At 31.5% G+C, this 24135-nt stretch overlaps 1 protein-coding gene and 1 pseudogene across 2 annotated transcripts; one reads left to right on the forward strand and one right to left on the reverse strand.

The window, feature by feature from the left end:
* The first annotated feature begins 2357 nt into the window (after positions 1 to 2357).
* Positions 2358 to 5008, forward strand: LOC110630130 (annotated as a pseudogene).
* Positions 5009 to 8331: 3323 nt separating this feature from the next.
* On the reverse strand, positions 8332 to 23912 carry LOC110629795 (cyprosin). Of its 2 annotated transcripts, none has more exons than XM_021776913.2 (14): positions 23765 to 23912; positions 22285 to 22655; positions 22129 to 22189; positions 19993 to 20087; positions 19800 to 19912; positions 19430 to 19598; positions 19305 to 19344; positions 19116 to 19180; positions 13191 to 13304; positions 12883 to 12947; positions 11457 to 11613; positions 11258 to 11377; positions 9257 to 9345; positions 8332 to 8671 (listed from the first exon to the last, which is right to left on the reverse strand). In XM_021776913.2, exons 2-14 carry the CDS (start codon positions 22645 to 22647, stop codon positions 8587 to 8589), a joined length of 1536 nt encoding a protein of 511 aa, XP_021632605.1. In that variant the 5' UTR covers positions 22648 to 22655; positions 23765 to 23912; the 3' UTR covers positions 8332 to 8586. The 2 variants fall into 2 exon arrangements, with proteins under 2 accessions (XP_021632605.1, XP_021632604.1); XM_021776912.2 differs by having other exon boundaries at positions 12883 to 12950.
* Positions 23913 to 24135: the final 223 nt, after the last annotated feature.

The following is a 24135-nucleotide window of genomic DNA, read 5'->3' on the forward strand; positions in this document are numbered from 1 at the left end:
TTGAGTTAATATTAAAGTAAAGGTTCAAAGTTTTTAACTTTCAACAACTTTGAATTCAAGCTAGCTATAAATTTCTCTTTGTTTGAAATTAAGAAATTTAAGTGAATTTTATTTATTTCAATTAATTTATTTTTGTTAATATTTATTTATGTTTATAGGTTTTTGTATTTTTTTAATATAAAAAATATTATATTATAATTTTAATTTTGTTAATTCTTATTTAAATTTGTTCAAAAGGAAATAAATATAATTTAAGTGAGAATATTTGAAATTTATATACTATCTATTTTACCAAAAATTTATTTATTTTTTTATTTTTAAAAGTTTGAAAAATTTTAAAAATTTATTTAATAAAAATATTTTTTTGATAAAAAAGAAAAATATGACTTTTTTTAAAGAAAAAAAAATCATTTCTGAACTTTGATCATTTTATTAGCACTATTATATAGTAATAATTTATAGTATTTTTTATTTTTTAAATTTATTAAAAAATAAAAAATATTTTTATCAAAAAATATTTTCTAAAAAACTTAGTATGATTGTTATTAACACTTCGTTTGATATAATTTATTTTACAAAAAAATCAAATGAATTTTTTTAAATTCATACAATATTTCAATTTATTTTAAAATAAAATTCTTTTAAGTTGAGAAAGATTGAAATCTTTTAATCTAAATAAGAAGATGAATAAAAAAAAATAATTGAATTGAATTTTTAGAAAATTATTAATTTCAAATAAATGGTAAAAAAATTGAATCTGTATGAAATCTTCTCATTTTGACAAAATTTTATTTATTTTCTAATATGTTAGAAGTGGAAATTTTTTGTTTTATTTTTTTATTTTCATTAACCCAAAATAAAAATATAGTTATTGTGAAGTCAAGGAGCTCAGCGGTGTAGACAGTAAAACCACAAAGCCAAGAGATTCGGTCCACATGATCCAATGGGGTCAACCCGATAATCTGGTTCGAACCCGTGTATCCTACGTGTCGAAAGTCAAAAAAACTCTTCGGATCATAGGCAGGTCCCACTAGTAGTGGGGCCCAATATTCCCATTGACTGAGGTAACCCTTCTTCGGGAGTCGCAGAGAGAGATGTGGCGAGCCAATACCGGCGGTGAATTTTTGGACCGCGTCAATCTCCTCCGTTTGGTCCCACGTTTTGACAGAACAAGATCAAACGATTTTCCTTTCTCTCGGGCTCTTTTCATCTCGCGGGTCCCACTCTCACTCCTATTTTTCTCCCTGATGACTATGCGAAGCTCTAACGTCACCGTCTCTTTGGGGAGAGAGAAAGAGAGATATGATCCTGTGAGGAAACTCCTATTTTCTTTTGCCACGACTGCTTTTCTCATCACCACACATTTTAGTCACAAACTCACGTAACCTTTAGGAAAAAAAGAAAGAAGCAAAAAACTAGAAAAAATAATCAAATAATAGAAATAACTCCATAAAAAAATTAATAAAAATAATATTTTAAAATTTAAAATATACTCCTTTCATCACATAATTTATTATTTATTTTTTTATTATTTCAAAATTATTATTTACTTTTTATTTTTATATTATAATAATATATAAATTAATTATTATAATCTATATAATTTTATTTTAATTTTAAAAGATTTCTTAAAAAATTTTAATATTTAATAAAATTTAATATTTTTAAATAAATATAATTGAAAAATTAATAAAATTTTTTTTAGTATATATAAAAAAAAATTATAAAATAGAAATATTCCTTCCTTAATTCATAATTCAATCGCGTTTTTTGTTAAAAAATTTTATATATGATAAATTATATTTTTTTTCTCATAATTTTTATTTTTTTTATTATCTCAAAATTATTGTTTACTGTTTTTATATTATAATAACATACAAATACAATATTATATATCTTCAAAAAAAATACAATATAATAATTCTATTTTATTTTATTTTATTTTTAAAAAATTATTCAGATTATTTTTTAATATTTAATAAAATTAAATATCTTTAAAATAGGTACAATTTAAAAAGTCAATAAAAAAATTTTCTTTAAATAAAATTTATTGGACAGAAAATTACATGATTTTATGAAAATTCATTTAAATTTTATCTTTACAAAATAAAGCATGTCGAGTCCTACTTTATTTGTTTATGAAAAATTAATTTATATATAAAAAATATTTTTGAAAAGTATTTTCTATAAAATTATTTTTAAAAAAAATTACTTAATTTTCGATCATTAGGTATAATGTTAACAAATAAAGAATATTAATAAATTTATGTATATAGTTGTTAATAATATATTTTTTTTTAAATTTTAAGTCAAGACTTTTCAGTTTTTCTTTAAACATAAAAAAAAGAAAATTATTTATTAATATTTTTCAAAAACAAATAGAGACTTGGTATCCAATCCAGTCCATTGCTAGAAATCAAAAGCAAGGAAGAAATTTTTAACACATAAATTTTACTACTGTTTGGTCTTCTTCTAAGGTCTCAACTTCCCTTCTTTATTGCCGAGTCCATTGCACCGTTTTAAAGACTTACACTTCTCTCTCTTTCTCTTTCTTTCTTCATTTATGGCCAAGGGAATTATCAGTGGACTCTCCATTGATTCAGATCTCATCACTTCTACTTTCTTCATTCATAATCCTACTGATCTTCTCAATCCTCTCCTTCACAAAAACTTCGATCTTCAGTCTCATGGATGCCACTCCTGCTGCTGCTTCTCGGTCTCCTCCTCCCACTATCCAATTCCCAGTCCATCTTAACTCCACCACTCATGATCATCGTCGTCATAATTCTGATGATAATAAACGAACAGTCATCGATGAGATGGACTTTTTTGCTAAGAAAGAACATGATGATGATGATCGTGTTGAGCCCTCTAATGGTCATGGTTTTAAAGACAATAAGATTCCTACCCGATTGGAGTTTGACGTAAACGTGAGTTACCCATCTCAGTTTTTTTAATTTCATGTTGGAGTTTTTATTTCCTTTCGTGATTTTTCTTGGTTTTGTAATTATACACAGACTGGTTTGAATCTTCTTACTACGAATACTAGCAGTGAGCAATCCATGGTGGATGATGGAATATCGTCGACCATGGAAGATAAAAGAGCTAAAAGTGAGGTATAATTTCAATTTTCTTTCTTTTTCCTTCTTGTTCTTTATGTTTGATTATATATATTATGCAGTAGCGCTATCAACTTTTACTTTTTTTCGCAGATAGTAACCCTCCAAGCAGAGCTAGAGCGAATAAAAATGGAGAATCTACGCTTGAGAGAGATGATAAATCAGGTTACCAGCAATTACAATGCGTTACAGATTCATTTAGTGAGGGTTATGGAGGACCAAAAGCCTCGAGAGAACAATGAAGATCATGAGCAAGATGGGGAGCTTGAAGACAACAAGAAAAATGGCGGAAATGAAGCAGTGGTTCCTCGACAATTCATGGATCTTAGTCTTGCTGCTGCTGCTGCCGCTGCAAATGGTGGTGGAGGTGACACTGATGAGCTATCTCTGTCTTCATCGGAAGGTAGAAGTCAAGATCGATCAAGGTCACCGGGAAATAATGAAGAGAATCGGAATAATAATGAAGATGGGATGGTGTTTGATCAAGATAAGAAGGCGAACATCGGCAGAGAAGATAGTCCAGATCAAGGGTCTCAAGGTTGGAGTTCTAACAAGGTGGCAAGATTTAATTCCTCAAAAAGTAACGTTGATCAGACTGAGGCTACCATTAGAAAGGCTCGTGTTTCAGTCAGAGCTAGATCAGAGGCTCCCATGGTGAAGCCAATTTGCATTGATATTCTTCTGATGAAATTTTAACCTTCATGGGTTGATTCTAACTTGGAAATTTATTATTCTTTTCTTAGATAACTGATGGTTGTCAATGGAGGAAATATGGGCAGAAGATGGCAAAGGGAAATCCATGTCCTCGAGCTTATTACAGATGCACCATGGCTGCTGGTTGCCCAGTTAGAAAGCAGGTACTTGATAGATAATTGGAGAAGATTGGATTCCTGATAATAATAATAATGATATGAAATTTTAATCCTGATGACAAAAATGAGACGAAAATTTGATTTTGAATAGGTACAAAGATGTGCAGAAGATAGAACAATTCTTATAACAACATATGAGGGTACCCACAACCATCCTTTGCCGCCGGCGGCCATGGCAATGGCGTCAACGACTTCATCAGCAGCAAGAATGTTACTGTCAGGATCTATGTCTAGTGCTGATGGAATAATGAATCCAAATTTTCTGACAAGAACTCTGTTACCATGTTCCTCTAGCATGGCAACCATATCAGCTTCAGCTCCATTTCCGACAGTTACCTTAGACCTAACACAGAACCCCAACCCATTACAATTTCAAAGACAGCCAAGTCAATTTCAAGTTCCATTCCCAAACCCAACTCAAAATTTTGCAAATTCACCAGCTGCAGCAGCATCATTGCTGCCTCAGCTCTTTGGACAAGCACTTTACAATCAATCAAAGTTTTCTGGGCTACAAATGTCTCAAGAAACTGAAGCTAATAATAAATTAGGGCACCAGTCACAAGCAGCAGCTATCAACCAGCAGCAAGGGCATCAAAATTCATTGGCTGACACAGTTACTGCTGCAACTGCTGCCATTGCAGCTGATCCCAACTTCACAGCAGCTCTGGCAGCAGCAATTACCTCCATAATCGGTGGTGGTGGCGGTGGTGGTCATCCCAGCAGCATTAGTAATAGTAATGCTAGTAACTCCAACCTCACAACCACCACCAGTACCAGTGGCAACAATAAAAATTCAAGTTTTCAGGGAAATTGATGACAAATATTTTTCCTTTCCTTTCTTTTGTTTTCTGAAAAAATTTTTTCTCCCCTTTTCCTTTTTGAATAGACAAAAAGAAAACAAAATATACTTTCTCATTATATTCTTTTGTTATCTGAATAAGCTATTAATTTCCAGTTGTATGTCAATACAAAGTTACTGAAAAGAATAATAAAAAAAAAGAGATGTTGTAGTCGAAAGGTGAATCTATCAATGAGCTTTAGCTTAATAGTTAGAATTATTTTGGTCTTATTTTAAATCCCAATGCATCAAAAATAAATTTATTAAACAAAAATAACCCTATATACTTTGTTTGAATTTGTCACCTTTTGTCAAAGCTTGTTTTGAATGTTGATGAATGAAGGTGGAGGGTGGAGCCAAAAAAAACCCAGAGAGAGAGGAAAAAATAATAACTATAATAATAAAGGAGATAAAGAAAGAAATAAATGCTTAATGGATTTTTTTTTTTTAATTTTTTGGGTCAAATGGTTGATGGGGTTACGTGGAGAAGAGGGCAGTCAAGAAATCCGTCTACTGAGAAACATAGTGGTTGAAAAGGAGATTTGGGATATGTTTGACACGCAAAGGAAATTAAAGGAAGAGATATCAGAAGGTCTTGTTTTAATTTGAACTTTGTCTCTTTGGCAGATTTCATTCAAACCCCATTTGATTACAACCATTTATTATTATTAAAAAAAAAAATATGTAATCCTTATATTATAAAAAAATTTATTAATTCATCTCTTACATTTAATGAAATTTATTAATTAATCTATTGATTTAAAAAACTCATTAAGGCATTCGCTGAGGTATTAAAAGATCAATTAATCAGTTTTTTTTTACTATTTAGTATCTATATTATGAATAAAATTTATTAATTGATCTCTTAATTTAATAAAAATTAAACTAATTAATTCTTTATTTTAGACTTTTTTCAGTATTAACGGTTAAAATTAATTGAGAAATTAATTAATATATTTTTTTAAGAATAATTTAATATATTTTTTAAAATTAAAAGACTAATTAATAAGTTTTATTAAATTTGGAGGACTAAATAGTAATTTTTTTAAATATTATTATTATTATTATGACAGACAGCCATTTATTAGCGAGCAGACAATGCCCATATCATATGTGCATTAGATTTAATTAGATGGACAAGAATTTCGTTGGAGAGAATTAATCCATTCCCACTTGTTCTACCAAAGCTATGTAAAAGTTTTTAGAGTACTTTGTATTTGTCACCATTTCCTTCTAAATGAGTTGCACCTTCATAGCCCCAAACCTATATTTGATTTTCATTCACACTAAAATCTAAACCTCATAGCTGTACCTTCTGTTTGGATAAGAGGAAACTGAAAGAAAAGGAAAGAAAAATAATGGACAAAAAATATTTTAAAAAAATCTTCAATTTCATTTATTTGAGAGAGGAAGCAAAATAAATTTTGGAAGAAAGGATTTATTTTTTCTCTAAATTTATTTTCCTTTTTTTCAAATAAAAAAAGAAAATAAAAATATTTTCTTGCTGGCTAAATATGGCCAAAACTATTAAAGGATGATTTTTAAAACCATTAAGTTGAAGTTCCGCTATATATTCATTTTCTTGATTTTTGGGTTAAATTGAAATTTCTAAACTAATTTAAACTCCCATTAATCCATTGAAGTTCATGTCACTTTTTCTAGTGATTCTTTATCACTACATGCTTGTGAAGTACAGAAGCTGCAGATGGTTAGGTTTTGGGAGTGTATTAGTATTGTGCATGAGTTTACTCATACTATATTACCTGTGAAGAGAGGTTGAAATATCAAATAACTTTTGTAAGGCTCAGCTATCCTGTTTTCACAGCGGAATCATTCTAAATCTAAAAATTATAAAAAATTAAAATTATATATGATAACTAAAACGAAACTATTAAAAACTTGAATTAATAAAAAATTAAAATTATATATAATAATTAGTACAAAACTACTAAATAACTTGAATTAATCATTTTAAGCCAAATGAAAAGGGAATTCAAAAATTATTTGAGTTAGTTTGGCCCGGACTATTTCAATTGATATTAAAGTCATTTTAAGTCAGACAAATTGTGCAGAACTAGTAGACTTGCGAGAAAAGGGCTACCTAGTAGACTTGCGAGAAAAGGGCTACTCATAATAGATGAGGTAAAACGTTCGAAATACTAGCGAAACACGATACCAAGAGATCAGTCCTGATTAAGTAATTATATTCGATTCAGTTGCAATGAATACGTTGCAAAATTTAGTGGACTGAGCGTAATGGTAAGCTGCCTGCTTTCGCTGAAAAAGCCGTGTTACGTCGAAAGATTATAAAAAATTAAAATTATATATAATAGTTGGCACCTTGAATTAGATCGGACTGTTTCAACTTTATTATAATAAGACCATAAAAAAAATTAAGTTACTCGTGAGCTATTTAAATCTCAGTTAAATAAAAAATCAATTCAGATTAAATTAAACTTATTTAATAAATAAATTAAATTACACTTTAACTCATTATATTTAATTAGTATTCGTTAAAATTGTAAATTAGTCAAAGACATGAGTTATTAAAGACTTAGTTTGAGAAAAACTGGCCTAGCTTAAATAAATCAAATTTAAATTTATTAATATTTAACACAAATTTAAAATAAATAAAACTTGATTTCAGATCAAAGTTTTAAAAATTTTAACAAATTAAACTTAGTTTTTGAAAACTCAGTAGCTTTTTTTTTCTTTCATTATTTTATTATTGTGAAACTCAGATGAGTGAAAAAATTTCGATTGAATCAATCTAGTTGATTAATTATTTAATTCTTCCACTTTATAAGACCAACTAATAATTAATAATTTTAAAAAAGATGAACTAATTATCTATTTCTAGAAAAAGGAATAATTAAAGCAAGCTGTTAGTTTCATTTGAACCACTAAATATCATTTTTTTTTTTAATTAAAAGAAAAAGTGACATCTTAATCTAACCTAATCTCATAAAATAATAATAATAATAATAAGAGTGTCAAGATTCAAACCCTAGGCTCAATATTCAAATCTAGTTGTTAGGTTTCTACATTCAGCTGAGTAAATGAAAACTTACAAAATAAGAAAATGGCGTCAGAGATCTATAGAGATGTCTGGATAGATAGATTCCGACATTAAGTCAGCTGAAGAAAAAAGGAATTGAGACCCTTCTCAAGAGGAAGAAAACTCCCTTATCAAGGTCTGTTGGAAAACAAAAAGGAGAGAAATCCTCTTTATAATATTATAAATTTTAAAATTAAATTATATTCACAGTTTTATATAATAATGAATAATTAAATTTAATTAATTTAAAATAAATATTAATAATAATATATATAAATTAATAAAAAAATCATGATATACAAATAACGTTGCAAAATTAGTATATATAAAGGACCGTAACATTAATGTTGTGATTCATAATAGTACAGAATTAGTCAATATAAACTCGTTCTTGATTTTTGAAAACTTGATGGAAGAGATCTTTTAGCTGAGTTCTCAAAACTATAAGGACTAACTAATCAATTTTATCATATCATAGGAACTAAATACTAATTGTTCCAAACATTATATCAATTATAACATCTTGACCTTATTGAGGGCTTTTCAATAGTTAAGATTCAGAAATTAAACTTCAGTTAAGTGATACAAGACAAGCTCCACCACATGGTCAAGATATGCTAAAACCCCCAATTTACATAAATATTACACAAGGCAAGGGCAAAGCATATATATATATAGAGAGAGAGAGGTGGGTTTGATTTAGGCAGCTTCAGCAAATCCAACTCTTAGGTTGCCGTAGTCAAATACTGTGTGATAAGGGCCCATGAATACATCTCCCAAAATCCTGCATCATAAAAATTTCATGCCATTCACAAGTGATTTAAACAAAATCTTTCAACCTCTAAATGAATATTTCATCCTACTACTAGCTAGCAAGCAAAATACAAGTTTATAAAAATGTGGCATCGATTTCGCTATGTACCAGTAAAACAAATAAGGGAATAGTCCTTTTTTGTTTAATGCTATCAACTGTGATTCTGAGGCACTAACCACAAGGACATGTAATTTTCTGAAACTGCGTTCTAAGTAACTGAAAAATTATAATTTCATATTCACATATACTAATTTTCTAAAATAGAAAATCAGTAACTGATAGGTAGGAAGGTTGTAATATGCTAGTTCCACTTTTTAAACTTACCACTTGATAGGTAGGAAATGTCATATGCTAGTTCCACTTTTTAAACTTACCATACTTTTTGTAATGCTCATGGATCGAATTTGTTAATTTTTTTTCCGAATATAATCAATATAATTATATTTAAAAGAAAAACAAAAGAAAAAAGAATGTTATGCACTCTTGGCTACGTGCATCAGCAACAAATATGTAAATCTAAAGTATAATATAAGCAATAATGGAAGGGGAAATTACCATAGAGGTCCACGAGGAGGGGGCACGTCTAAAGCTGTAAATCCACTAATGCACTGAGCTGAAACTCCCTCTCCTACCTTAAGAACGTACTGTTGATACATGGCACCACCATTCAGAAAATTTTTCCAAAACAAAAGAAATACATCAGCATTACAACAGAAAGGAACAAACGAGATTATCAAGCATCAATATCAAGTTTTAACTTAAATATGCACTTTTCAGGATATGAGATTACGGTCTACCTCAACCATATATCTAGTGACAGATGCTACATTTATATATAAGTGAAGCTGTTAAATTTGAGTCCGGCCTAGCTTAAATCCAAAAGCTAGATAAGGGGAAGAATATCAAGACCCATATTACCCCTATCTCAAATTAATGTGGGATTCAAAACACCGTTTCACGTCAAAGACTAAACTGAAGCGTCTAGAGGCCCAACAACTCACCCCAAAAGTTAGCAGAGGGGAGGAGTGTCCAAAACCCTTATAAAAGGCAGATTATCCTATTTCAAACCAATGTGGAATTCAACAGAAGCAAAATATACACTTAATTGCTTTTAAAATTTTTACTAGAAACCTAGGGGATTAAATGTGGGTATTGATTAAAAATATATTCATATTCAACCTACTATCACTTGAAAATTAAATTTTCAGAGGGCAGTAGCCCTTGCCAATTTCTCTCAGATGTCATTGTACACCTAGCATAAAGAAATTCATGAGCCACTTAACAATGCGGGATTCACATTACCCTGTCCCAAACACGTTACCAATGTGGACTCAATAGAAGCAAAGTATACACTTAACAACTTTTTAAATTTTTATTAAAAATCTAGGGGATTAAATGTGGGTATTTATTAAAAATATATTCATATTCAACCTACTACCACTTAAAAATTAAATTTCCAAAGGGCAGTAGCCCTTGCCAATTTCCCTTAGATATGTCATTGTATACCTAGCATAAAGAAATTCATCAGCTACTTCCAAACATAATAATTAAATGGTTGAAAAAGCCAAATTTACTCTTGAACTATACAGCAAGGATAAAAAATATTAAATTTTATTTTTTTGTCTAAATTTGCTTTTGAACTATTATTAAAAAGTCTAATAAAGTAATTGTTTTTCAAGACTCAAGAGTGTGCATTATTGCTCTACAACTTCATTTAGGCTTATTTGGATTTCTAATGATACTTTAGAGGCAAATTTAGACAAAAAATGAAATTTGATATTTTTTATATCTGTGGTATAGTTTAAGGACAAATTTAACCTTTTTGCCATACTAAGATATCAAGCACCAATTTTTGTTGACCATTAGTTACTTCTAAACACCATTAGTCAACCATTCTAGTACCATCAACCTGACTTGACTATTACACTAATTATATTGTCCCAAAACTTGTCTCTTGAAATGTGCATGTAACATAACCAAAATTTGTCATACAACCTCTTTCGCTCATTACCCAAAATGAGATTGCTAAATTCCACCCTATAAGAATAGAATGGTTACCCTTTTATCCATTTACCCACTTAGAAAATATTGAATCCTACCCCAATCTACTCTCCACCCTTCCCCCACTGTTGAACCCTAACCTAGCATAATGTAAAACTTACATGAAAAAAGAAATTAAAACAGAAAAGGGAGGAAAATAGTCCAGAGCCAAGCTCCCTCTCTTTCCACTTCCTCCCTACTTCTCCAGATGTTGCACAGGGCCACATTGACCCAAATCAGGATATAACTGCCACATCAGACATTAGAGCCAGTACCAACTGGGGAACATCAACTTGACCCCTTCTTTACATTTCAAGCTAATTCATTACAAGTCTGACAATATTAAAAAATTAATTCAAAATTAATCAAGTTTGATAATATTAAAAATTCTATGACAACTATCTTTGAGCTTAATAAAGTAAATGGAAGCTGAAACTCTTGAAGCAAGAGCAAAATCACAATAAAAGACCAAATGAAATTTATACTCTTTTTATTAGAAACAATATAAGAACATACCTGCTCTGGTGTAAGGCCAAATTCTTTACCACCAATTGTGAATGAGACATGAGGCATGGAAGATAGACTGCTACAGTCAACTGCTGATTCTCCGTTTGGACTGGGCAATCGGTCGCATAGCTGAAATTGAAAGATCGAGCACTAGTTATTGCAAGACCATTTTCCTCCACAGAAATGTGAAATAAAAAGGACCACTTACTTCATTCACGTAGTTCAAGATCTGATCTTCTGTCTGATTTAGCTTTATGCGATTTTGCATCCATACAACCATCATCTCACAAGCAGTACACATAGCATCTTGTACACCATTAGATACTCTCTCTGTAGTTTCATCCACCACGCTCTCAATATTTGTACTGAAAAATTTGAGTTCATTTATTTGTGAGACCATCATACTACCACAAATCTATCTTTTAGCAGCATGGTTTACATGCTGTCAAAAGTTCAAAACACGTTATTAATAAGAATTATTAGCTGACATATAGTAATGTGCATAAATCCCATATCCTAAAGTTTTTAACAATACTTTTACAATAACTTGCAGTATTATTATGCATGACATTATACATATTATTTATTACATCATATGCTATAATGATGCCTTAATATGCTACCTTGATGCTATTTATTGTATTAATATCATGTACAAGATGATGTTTGAAAGGTGTTGTTAAAACCTAATTTTATTGTAGTGTCAATATAGTACCCTTAACAAATCAAGTGATATATAATAGTATTACTAATTCAGAGTGTGGGTGCACTGACACTGAGCATGGTTTGGTTCAGGAATTCAAAAATCCCTTGATTGAACTGAACTCTTTTTTTTTTCCCTAAGAACTGCACAAATGATGATGATGATGAGATACGGAACCAAATCAAAACCACAATACAATCAGTCTAATTCATTGTTTCTCTCCATCCACGTAGCTAAAGAACTTACCATTATAAAAATGTTGCAATATATTATAATGTAAAATTAAACCACATTTATTATAGTTATGAATTTTTATGGTTTACATTTCACTAAATATCATATTTTACTGTATCTAATTTATTTTATTAATTTTTTTGTGGAATTTATTTTCTTTTTTTTAAAGAAATCAGTTGTACTATTAAACTCTTTATACTTATAAACGCCTAACACTTCATACAATTTATTCATACACATCTTAATTAATTATAATAAAATCAATTATTCTTTCTCATTTACTTAATAAGCTTTAAATCTTTATAATACTTATTGATTTAGTTCTGCAAATAAAGTCCAACTACGATTTACTAACTAGAGCCTTTTATTATAAAACAAATTATAACACATCTGTGCTTAATTGAATATATATATATATATATTATATAACAATAATATACCTTACAAATCATATAAAAGCATATATATATAATTGGTTATAGCTTCAATTCAGTTGTTGATAAAGAATCAAAATCACATCAAAATAATAAAATAATTTGTCCAATATGGCTTCTACAATGTTTGTTCTTTTTAGCTCTAATTCTACTTCTAGTTCTAGCTCTATATGATTTCGTATTTCATTTCGATCTTGAGAAAATAAGGAACTATGGATATCCCTACTACAAATGTTGATATTGCAACTAGGTAGAAAGCTCACCTAACACCTCGAGTCCCATCAAAAGTACAAAAGCCCATTTGAGAGCAGATCTTCTGTGGTTTTGCCTGCTTTAGGAACGGGGAGAAAATAGTTTAAAAACAAAAATTTAAAAATATAACAATAAAAAATAAAAAAGTAAATATAGAAACTAGTTAACTGAAAGAAGTTCAAGGTTAAAGCTGGCCACAAAGATAAAAGGAAAAAAAAAAAATCTTAGCTGATTGCATCAAGTCTACCCAAATGTGCTACTCAGAAATGGAAGATTAGTAATGGACCAAGAAAAGCAAATGAAAACCTATAATTTTTACCTGAGCTATTAGCATTTCCAGTATGACTTTGCCATATTGTGCAACTACTGTCTTGCATTCTTGGCTTACAATACCAGAGGCTCCAATGGCATGATTAATTTGAGTAATCACAGTCTGTCAATGTGAAAGCATGTAGAAACATCAATCAAAAGAAACTTTATTTTCAAAGAGAACCATGATCATAATGGGCCAATCAATGTCCAACCAATAAATGATACAATCATAAGCAAAATGACTACAATTTTTCCAAAACTGGAATCTTAAAAATCACACAACAAACAAAAATACAATGGAACCAAGGAACTAGACAGATGGAACAAGAAAATGCTGATTGAAATACGAAGTTCATAGCACATACAGCAAAATTAAAAGATTTTAGTTATTTACTGGAAAATGAGAAAAGGAAACTAAACTAAATGTTGACCAACATTGAAGGTTCCTAATTAAAAGGATTTAGATTTTTGAGATTCTAATTAGACTTTATTATAGGCATTTTATTTTTATTGTAAATATTCCTAAACTAGATTGATTTTTTGTGTATAAATACTCAAACCTTGTAAAGATCAATTCAACTGAAAATTTGGAATATAATAAAAAATTACTCTCAAAATTCTTCATGGTATCATAACTTTGTCGCCTTAATTGGCATAGGCTCCAAACCTGTCACAAAAAGTTAGGGTTAACTAATAGGTTAAGCTCCTAGGCGACTATATCAAGGGAGTTGCTCGACACCACTTGTTCCAAAGAAAAGTCCATCCAATTTTCAGCCTATTCCTAGCGTTGCCATTGCCGTCCGGTCATGCGCATGAAGCCACGTGCCATCGCAAGATTTTGCATCTTTCCCACACTTCGGCGCGTGTGACGTTTTCCGATGGCCTTTTTCACCGGCGAACTTGTCTTCAAGTTGTGCCTCCAACTTGGTTCACCTTTTTCCGGCATGGGAGACGTTTTCCAATGGTCTTTTCTAATAGCGATTCTTTTTGGCAGACTCATCTTCAAATTGCGCCTCTAACCTGCCTAGGCTTGTGTCTTTTTGCCCGTGAACAGTAATTCTTCATTTGGTAAGAGTACTTTTCCACTGTTTTTTACAGGAAAGGATATTTTTTCCCTTTTCATTGAAATGGCAGTGTCTAGTGTGGGTAATGCAAAAGGCTTCTGATAATACTTTTGTTACTGCTCTATGGATTATTGGTTCTAATGTAAATAAACCATGACAGACACTTGTAAAGGCCTCTTTAATTACTTTCCGTGTCTACAAAAGGACACAGTCAGAATAGCCGATGGTCCTTTCGTTTCTATCTCTGAAACCGGATCGATTGTTTATACTTCCAATATTAAGTTATCCTCTATTCTCTATGTTTCTCATTTTCCCTATTAATCTTTTATCTGCTAGTGCTCTTATCAAAACTCTTAACTGTAAAATTGAGTTTTTTTCTGACCATTGTGCTATTTAGAACCTTCAAACTGAGAAGAGAATTGACTATGGTAGACTGTATAATGGCTTATATATGTTGAAAAGAAATCTATATTTGAATTCATCTCGAGCTCTTTTTGGAAAAAATTAGAATGTCAACCAGAAAATCATACAGTGGCATCGACGGTTAGGACACCCAGCCTTCTTTATTTTAGATAAATTTTATCCTGATTTATTTTCTAAAACTCAGTGTAATTCTTTAGTTTGTGATGTTTGTGAGTATGCTAAATATACAAGAACTTCTCATCCCTGGAGTAACAATAGGAGTACGATCCCTTTTGTGACCATCCATCTTGACATTTGGGGACCTACTCAAACGATCTCACTATCTGGTAATCGTTGGTCTGTTACTTTTATTAATTGTTGCACTCGCATGATTTATTTGAGGCAAAAAGTGATGTGATTTCTTACTTTCAATCCTTTCACAAGATGATTTATACTCAATAAAAGTTTTGAGAACTGATAATGGCACATAGTACATTGATGATCATTTTTCTGCTTATATGGAGTCTAGTGGGATACTACATTAAACTAGCTGTCTTTATACTAGTGCCCAAAATAGTGTTGCTAAAAGGAAAAGTAGGCGCATGTTGGAAGTAGCCAAATCTCCTTTTCACCGTGAATCTTCTAAAAACCTATTGGGGAGATGCAACCTTAGCCACAACTTATCTCATTAATAGAATGTTTCTCAAAACTCTTGCCTTTAAAAACTCTTTAGAGGTGCTACAAGAGAAAAATATTTATACTGTTTCACCAGAGGTGTTTGGATGCACGTGTTTTGTTTATATTAGGACAAGTGAAAAACTTGATCCGAGCGCTCTTAAATGTGTGTTTGTTGGGTACTCTTCTACACAGAAGGGTTACAACCGTTATCACCCTCCATCTAGAAAATACTTTGTCAATACGAATGTTATGTTTAGGGAGACTCCTATAACACTAAAATGTTTCACTCAAGAGGAGACTACTATACAAGAAAAGATTATTGGTGATAAGGAAAAGATAATTGGGCGTTTAGATAAACCAGATTTAAGGAGATACTCAAGAAAAGATATAGTAAAAGCAAAAAAAACCATTGTGCAGCCTATTCAGTATCATGAATCTTCATCTTCTCCCTCTGGTAAGTTAACTCTAAACTTTGAACCCATTAATGATCTACATAAACCAATTGCTAAAAAAAAAGGAGTTAGGTCTTGTACAAAACACCTTATTTCTAACTTTCTTTCATATGATTCTTTATTCCCATCCTATAGAGTCGTTGTTTTGTCTATTTTCTCTGTGTCTATCCCACAAGATTGGAAGGAAGCTCTCAAAAATACTAACTGGAAGGGAGCAATGATTGAAGAAATGAAAGCCTTAGCTAAAAATGAGACTCGGGAGTTGGTGTCTCGTCCACCTGAAAAAAAAAAAATAAGAAAAACTAGTTGGCTGCAAATGGGTGTTCATTATGAAACACAAAACGAACGGATCAATTGAAAGATTCAAGGCCAGACTAGTTGCCAAATGATACATTCAAACCTATGGAGTGAATTACTAAGAGACATTTACCATGTTGTCAAAATGAATTCAATCAAAGTTTTGCTATCTTGCGCCGCAAATCTTGACCGGGACCTACAATAATTTGATATGAAAAATGTATTCTCCATGGACATTTAGAGGAGAAAGTATATATGAAAATCATATCTGGATTTGCTAATGAAAAAACACAAGAAAAGGTGTGCAAGCTAAAGAACGCTTTATACGGGTTGAAGCAATTACCCAGAGCTTGGTTTAATCGATTCAGCAGAGCTATGATTTCCTTTGGCTATCAACAGCGCAATGTTGACCAGTAAAATTACTCTTCTCATAATCTACATTAATGTCATAGTAATGACAAGGCATGAGACTTAAGAGATGACTCAGCATAAAAAGCTTTTGGCTCAGGAATTCGAAATTAAAAATCTAGGAAAACTTCAATATTTTCTGAAAATCAAGATTTCCAGATCAAAAAAGGGAATCCTTATTTCTCAAAGGAAATACATTCTGAATTTTTTGAAAGAAAGTAATAGGTTAAGCTACAAACCAGCAAAAACTCCCATTGAAAGCAATCACAAGTTACAGGTAGGGATTGGTAAATCAGAGGATGATAGGCAGACTGATTTACCTTTTGCATACTCGATCAAACATAGTATATACAATCAGCTTAGTCAGTCAGTTTATGCATGGTCCTCATGAGCCTCACATGCAAGATATTTTTCACATTTTACGATACTTGAAATCTGCTCCTAAAAAAGATCTCTTATTCTCTAAACACAGACATCTCCGCATACACAAATTCACATATGCAGATTGGACTGGATCCCTTGATAATAGCAGGTCGACTAGTAGTTATTGCACACTTGTAGGAGGAAATCCTGTCACTTGGAGAAGCAAGAAGCAAAGTGTTGCTGCTTATCAAGTGTTAAAGCGGAATATAGAGCGATGGCACAAGGTGTTTATGAACTCCTATGGTTGCAGAGATTGTTGGAGGAATTGAAACTGTAGAGAAGAACAAACTGCTCTTGTACTGTGACAACAAAGCTGCCATCAATATAGCTTACAATCTAGTTCAACATGGTCGAACGAAGCATATAGAGATTGATCGACACTTCATTAAAGAGAATTTAATAAATGGTAACTTGAGATTAGATCATTTGATTTCCGATGAACAGTTAGTTGTTGTATTTACCAAAGGACTCAACAACAAAACCTATAGCACCTTGGTTTACAAGCTGGGCATGTGTGATATCAATACACCAACTTAAGGGGGACTTTTGAGATTCTAATTAGGCTTGATTATAATGATTTTATCTTTATTGTAAACATTCCTAAATTAGGTTGATTTTTTATATATAAATACTCAAATCTTATGAAGATCAATTCATTGGAATATAATAAAAAATTTCTCTCAAAATTCTTCACTAAAACATATTAAAATTGCTTGTGATTCAATTTTCCAATTGAAAAGAAATGAAGTGGAAAGAAACAAAGAATAAAAAAAATTAATAAATGTGGAAAGAGTTCTACAGCAGAGAAAGACACACACACATAGAAGTAGAGGCAAAGGGAGTAGATAGAGAAAGAGAGAAAAAAAAAACAGTAGAAGGATTGAGAGAGAGTTAAATTTGCATTGACCTGGATACCCCTCTTTAAGTGGAATAGTAGGAACTCTAAATAAGAAAACTAAAAAAGAGAGAGCACCTTCCAACAGGTGAGGCCTCAAGTGCCTCCTCCATTACACCTGACCTATGGTTATGAACGCGCCTCAGGCACAAGGCACACCAGGCTCTAACGGCTGCGCCTGAAAGCCTTCCAGGCGGGCAATGTTGCAAAGGCACAACAAGCACAAGGCACTGTCCAGGCGCACCTCTGTGTTCCAAGCCCAATTGACCCCAGTTCAGCAAACGTCAGGGAGAAAGAGAAAGGAAAAGACGACGAAGAAGTAGAAACAGAACTTGCCTCATCTTCTTCAGCTTCCTCAAGCAAATCTACAAGTAAGCTGGTACTACTACTTCTTCTCCTTCTTCTTCTTCTTCTTCACCACTATTGGTGCCATGAAGAAAATTGAGCACCTAGCTACTCTTTTCCACGTTTGTTACTAATCATCATGGCGTCATGTTGCCTATTTTTCCATGGTTTGGTTTTTGGATCTCGACAATTCATGCATGTCCCATTTTATGCTTAATTTCTTTCTAATATTGAAAATGAAAAATAATTTATTTTTATTTAATGTGATTAGAACTTTAGGTATGTTAATTTTTTAACTAAAAATTTATTATTATTATTATTATTATTATTATTAAATTATAAATAGGAATTTGAAATTGCAAATATTTTCTGTAAATATGAGGGTAAATTAAATTTGTATGATTAGCACTAAATTAATTATCATATTATTTAAACTTATTAAAAAATACAATTAAATAAATATAATTTGTAATAAAGTTTTATCGTATCACTAAACTTTTGTAATTATGAAAGTAGATAAATTTAAATGATCATCTAATATTATTTAAATTATGATAAATTATTCATATTTTTTTTTCTTTTTTTTTTCTAAATTTTGCAGCTCTCGTCGTTCAGGTGCGCGCCTGCGCCTGCGCCTTGCGCCCTGCGCCTTGCGCCCTAGTGTGCCATGCGCCTTGCGCCTTGCACCCTAGTGCGCCGTGCGCCTTGCGCCTTGCACCCTAGTGCGCCGTGCGCCTTGTGCCTTGTGCCTTGCGCCCTAGTGCGCCTTGAGCCTTTAATAACTATGACCTGACCTAAGAATAAATACGGCAAGTAAATGCCTTCGCAAATGTTCCCCATCTATTTTTGGCTAAACTAAAAATCCTAAAATATAAAAATCATTCATGCTTGTAAAGAGGTTCCAGTATGCATAATCAAACAGGAGTCTAGGGAAAACGAGTAACAGATAATGCTGCCTGAATAAATACCGTTGGGCCCGCCAGTAAAGAGGTTCCAGAATCAGCAATTGCATTACAGCCAGTACCACAAAGTCCTGAAAATTAGCATACATATTCCAAACATATCTTTCAATATACATAACAAGCAAAATTGCCAAATCAATAAGAAATGGCTCAAGATGATGATAACAGCAGTACACCATAGTTCTGTAGGACTACCTGTTGTATCATTGCCCACTAGTATGTCACCCATTTCGAACTGTGCAAAAAAGGAAGTACATTTAAATGTTTAGAATAGAATAAGGATCAAGATTCCAAGCACTAAGGGAACTTGAGAAGCTAACCTGCCAGTACCCTTTTTGAGTCACAGGAACATATGTGTGCTCGCCCTTGTAGTGATTAGCATCAACACCACCAAACACAATTTCTCCTCCTTCTTCTCCTTTAACATTGCGGTTTAGCCAAAATGAAAAAACTTGTTCTGTAACAAGACCTTCATTGACCATATTATACCTATTAAACAACATCATACTCGGTTAAGCAAAAACATAAAATGCAATTAAAAAACACTAAATATAATTTTCAAATTTCATAATAGAAGAAGATCCATTCACCAAAGCATGTTAATCATTTTATATGAAAAAGAAAGCAATTTATCATGGTATCTTCAAACAACCCATGCTCAGAATTTGGAGCTGAGGTGAAGTGACCCACCAAACTGGAACAGCTTTCCCAACTGAGATCTCTTGCAAACCAAGTCCAAGAATACCATCAAACTTGGCAGCTAAAAATGTGACACCTGGTTCTTTTGTTGCCTCAATGAAATCCTATTGCCAAACGCATTATTAATGTTAACTCAAATTACTAAGTTGGAAACCACCCAGATGAGCATCTTCTAAAAAATTACCTGATTCCTAACAACAATATCACCCACTTTCACATTGTCCTGGCTGAAGAAACCAGCAATTGAACCAGTTCCATACTGGATTGCAGCAGAAGTACCTGCAACAATGAGGAAACAATGACTAATCTGAAAACAAATTTCCCATCAGTATCAATTTCAAGCAGGTTCTTCTTATAAACCATGCAGTGGAAAATTTGTATTGCCTCTTATCATATGAGATAGGCAGTATAAGCATATAAAGTGATTTTGCTAGTTTAGAATATTTCATAATCCATGTTCAGGATAGTGTGAGCTATTCAAGTGTTGAAACTTGAAAAGAAGGAAACATGTTCTCGTCATTACCAGAACAAGTAACATATGACTTCATGCACTAAAACACATAGCATTTATTGACAAAAATAAAGCCATTTATATTTACGTTTGTCCAGGTAGTCAGAGTGCCACACCTAAAATATGGAAACTAAGTTATACCTACACGCATAAGCATTAAAAGAAATGATGCTCACTGCAGAGGCAGATTTACTGCATATTCAGTGTGGTCAACTGAAATATAAAATTTTTAAATTTCTTTGTAAAATATGATAATTTAGTTATTTGACATGGACGAATTTTTATTATTCCTATTTGGGAATTTTATTTAACTTTGCCTTATCACTAAAACCTAAAAGGTGTAATAACAATGCACTTGTTATGACTATTTAGCTAGCATTAGAGGTAAATAAGAATGAAAACTACACCATTCCATCTCTCAAAATATGACATTAAAATATCTAATATTTACTCTCTCTCAGTAAATTATTACCCTGTTTTGGGATCTCTAATTAAACTTTTTTTTCAAATGTGTAGATCCTTTAACAAGGTAAGGAGAACATTATGATTAAATTTTCTTTCTAACTAAATCAATTATACCTTACTTTCCAGAAAGAAATCTATTACACCTTGAAATAATTTTATAATTTCCTCTAATGCAATTAAGAACACTTAATTACAAAATCTTAGGAATTGTAAAAAAAATTTAAAAAAGGAGCTTTAATTTTTTGCATTATGCATTATTAGATCTATTTCATTAATTTGCGACTTTACTAACCAAATAATACTTCTATAAAACATGAAAATTTATAAGGATAGGACTAACACAATATTAAATTTATCTTTATGTGAATTATTCTTTTATATTTTATTATATTATATCTATTTTATTTAAGTAGATAATTATAAATAATATACAGAAATAAAGTCTTGTAATTTTTTTCCTTCACTAACACTAACATGCCTAGCTCCACCACTGGTTCACTTTTAGAATGAAGCATAGTTACCATTTAATTAAAGAAACAAGCTATGATTAAATGAATAAGTGAAGGTAAACAGAAGATTATTCCAAGTTAATTTAATTTACATTTTACCTGATATGATGCAATAAAAGGATTATGGCAATGTTGCATAAAATTCATATAGACTAGAGCTTCTTGTCTACAAGAAGTTCATTACACCAATAGGTGATTGCCAAGTATGAGCGAGTATAGAACACTCGTTGTACATGAAAATCATTCATTGTGTCCTCCTGTTACTCTTATACAAGCTAGCACTCTTATGCACTTGAATGTAAAAGACACGAGGTACTAGGCACTCACCCATTAGTTTGGAATAATGCACCTAGAGTAAGCAAGTGTTTCCCTAGACTAAAAGGGTCACTCAATGGATCCCAAATTCCACCACTGTCCTGACTTGTAAATAAGAAAAGGGAAGATCAAATATACTGGTTTAGACTCCATTTGTTAGCAGAAAATAATTTCTGCGAACAATGTTTTCTATGAAAAATATTTTCTAAGAAAATAACTTATTTTCCATTATTTCATTGTAATTTAAAAAATTAAGATATTAATAAATTTATATATAAAAATATTAATAAAACTCTCAAAGTGCAAAAAATCATTTCCTCTTTTGAAAAGAGAAAACCATTTTTCTTAAATGACTTAAATTTCCTTTTCAACAATTGACCAATTTTTGTAAGTGCCCAAATCAGAAAATATGGAAAATATTTTCCTAAAAGAGATTTTCTATGAAACAAACAAAGGCTTAGTCTCATTAGAAAGCATGTTTAAATCTCTTAAACATGGGGAAAAAGAAAAAAGAGCATACCATTCTTCTCATAGGTTCTTGATTCACTAGACTTATACTTGGAGTGAAAATAGCAAGCAAGCTGCATGAGAGATTTCACCAAGTAATTGCTTTAAAAAACATTAAGCAATAACTTGCTTAAACTTCAAAAAAAACAAGAAAGGAATAACAACCCACCGAGAAATAACATTTTGATGAGGGTACCCAAAGATTAGAACTTCCGGTGTCGAATATCACAGTGAAAGTCTGAGAAGGTGTCCCAATACCAATTTCACCATAGTATTGAGCATCCAAGTAGTTTTTCAGTTCAACAATATCAGCATCTCCAGAGTTTCCAATATTACCATAAAAATTATTCTTTTTGATAGCAACTCTCATAGCTTCTCCTTCTGTAGAGCCAAATGTTCTCACAGGACGATTGACTTGATCTAACTTTTTCTTTTTTAATCCAATTCTAATCAATCCATCCCTGTTTGCAGAAAGAACTGAAGGGAATAAAAGGAGAAGAGCGAACCACAGAGCACTGAATTTTGTTCCCATGTTCAAAGCTGCAAATACACCATAATTTCACATTCTTTTTTACAAATGATTCAATAAACCTAATTTGACAAGAAGTTTGATAACCAATAAAATAGACATTACTAAACACAGGAACCAAAAGAAAATCAACTTCTACATCTTTAGCTTCCTCATACAGAATTCACAGGAATCAAAACTTTAATCAGTTGAGCTTGAGCATTATAAAACTTATGTTTTTTTTTTTATTTTGCTCAAGCATCACTGAACTACAAGTAAATCATCCCACATGGAATGACACTTAGTGTTTACAATATCCCACTAGTATATAATATAGTCAATCAACAAACACAATAAACTAAGAAATTTTATAATACAACAGTTGTATTATAGTCATTGATCATAGTGGGTCCCATATGAATTCCACTCCAATAAACAGTTAGCAAAAAAATCATTGCACATATAACAGTTATAAAATAATTTGTCCAAATAACTGTTAAAGTTGTACAACATCAGCTCCATCTAGAAGAATAATTGAATTTTGACCAAGTCTGCCGTCTAGCTAATTTTTAGTTTCAGTTGCTATTTTTAGTTTGTTATTCAGTTGCAAAAACCTTTCCTGATTTCTGTAGAGAAATTGGATAGTGGGCTCGTGCCTTACATGAAAAACGTGGACTCTTCTTGTAAGCCTATATAAGGCCATTTAAGTGAATTGAATGAACATCCAATTTTGAGTCTTGCTGTCACATGTGTTATTCTCAGTGTTGAGTGTTTTGTTCTTCTGGTTTAGAATTTCAGTGTTTTATTCTTATTGTATTTTACTGATTTTCAACAATAACCCCCACTGTATTGTTTGAAGGAAAAAGTGGAGGAAAAGTTCTGTTAAGGGTAGTAAATACCTTGCGATACTCCTAACATAAAATGATCGCCGGGATTTGAATAAAAATGAAAGCAATATCAGCATGGATCATAAACGCATTACAAGCAATAAAAACATTCCCAAAGATTTTCTTACGTTTTCTCAGCAACCAAACAGCAACTTATAAGATTAAAACACAAAAGAATTAACAAATAATTGAAATTAGCAACAGAGATGAATTTGACTATTCCAGAAACAAGAAGAAGAAGAAGAAGAGCAAACCTTAGAGAGAATCAAGTGGAGAAGCAGACAAGCGAGAATTGAAATAAAAAAATTGAAACTGGACGGTCCCAAAGATAAGGGGAAACGTAGAGGGAAAGGAATGAGAAAAGTCTAATGTGTTTTTGTCCATAGACATTGTCTACTATGTGGACCGTTGATCAGAGTTTCATTGTTCTATATGATTCCTTTTCAACGGTCCTCTCATGTGGAATTTCAAATTGGTGGACTCCTGGATGATTTGGCATCTCTTTAGTGGCGGAAAATTGGTACACGGTAACGTTTATAATAGACCCAACCTAATCTTTCTACCAGTCTCTCGCTCACCTGCCAGTCCAAGCCTGACTGTGACGAGGATAAATTATAACGGACCG

This window comes from Manihot esculenta, chromosome 13 (assembly GCF_001659605.2).
Source record: "Manihot esculenta cultivar AM560-2 chromosome 13, M.esculenta_v8, whole genome shotgun sequence".
NCBI lineage: Eukaryota > Viridiplantae > Streptophyta > Magnoliopsida > Malpighiales > Euphorbiaceae > Manihot > Manihot esculenta.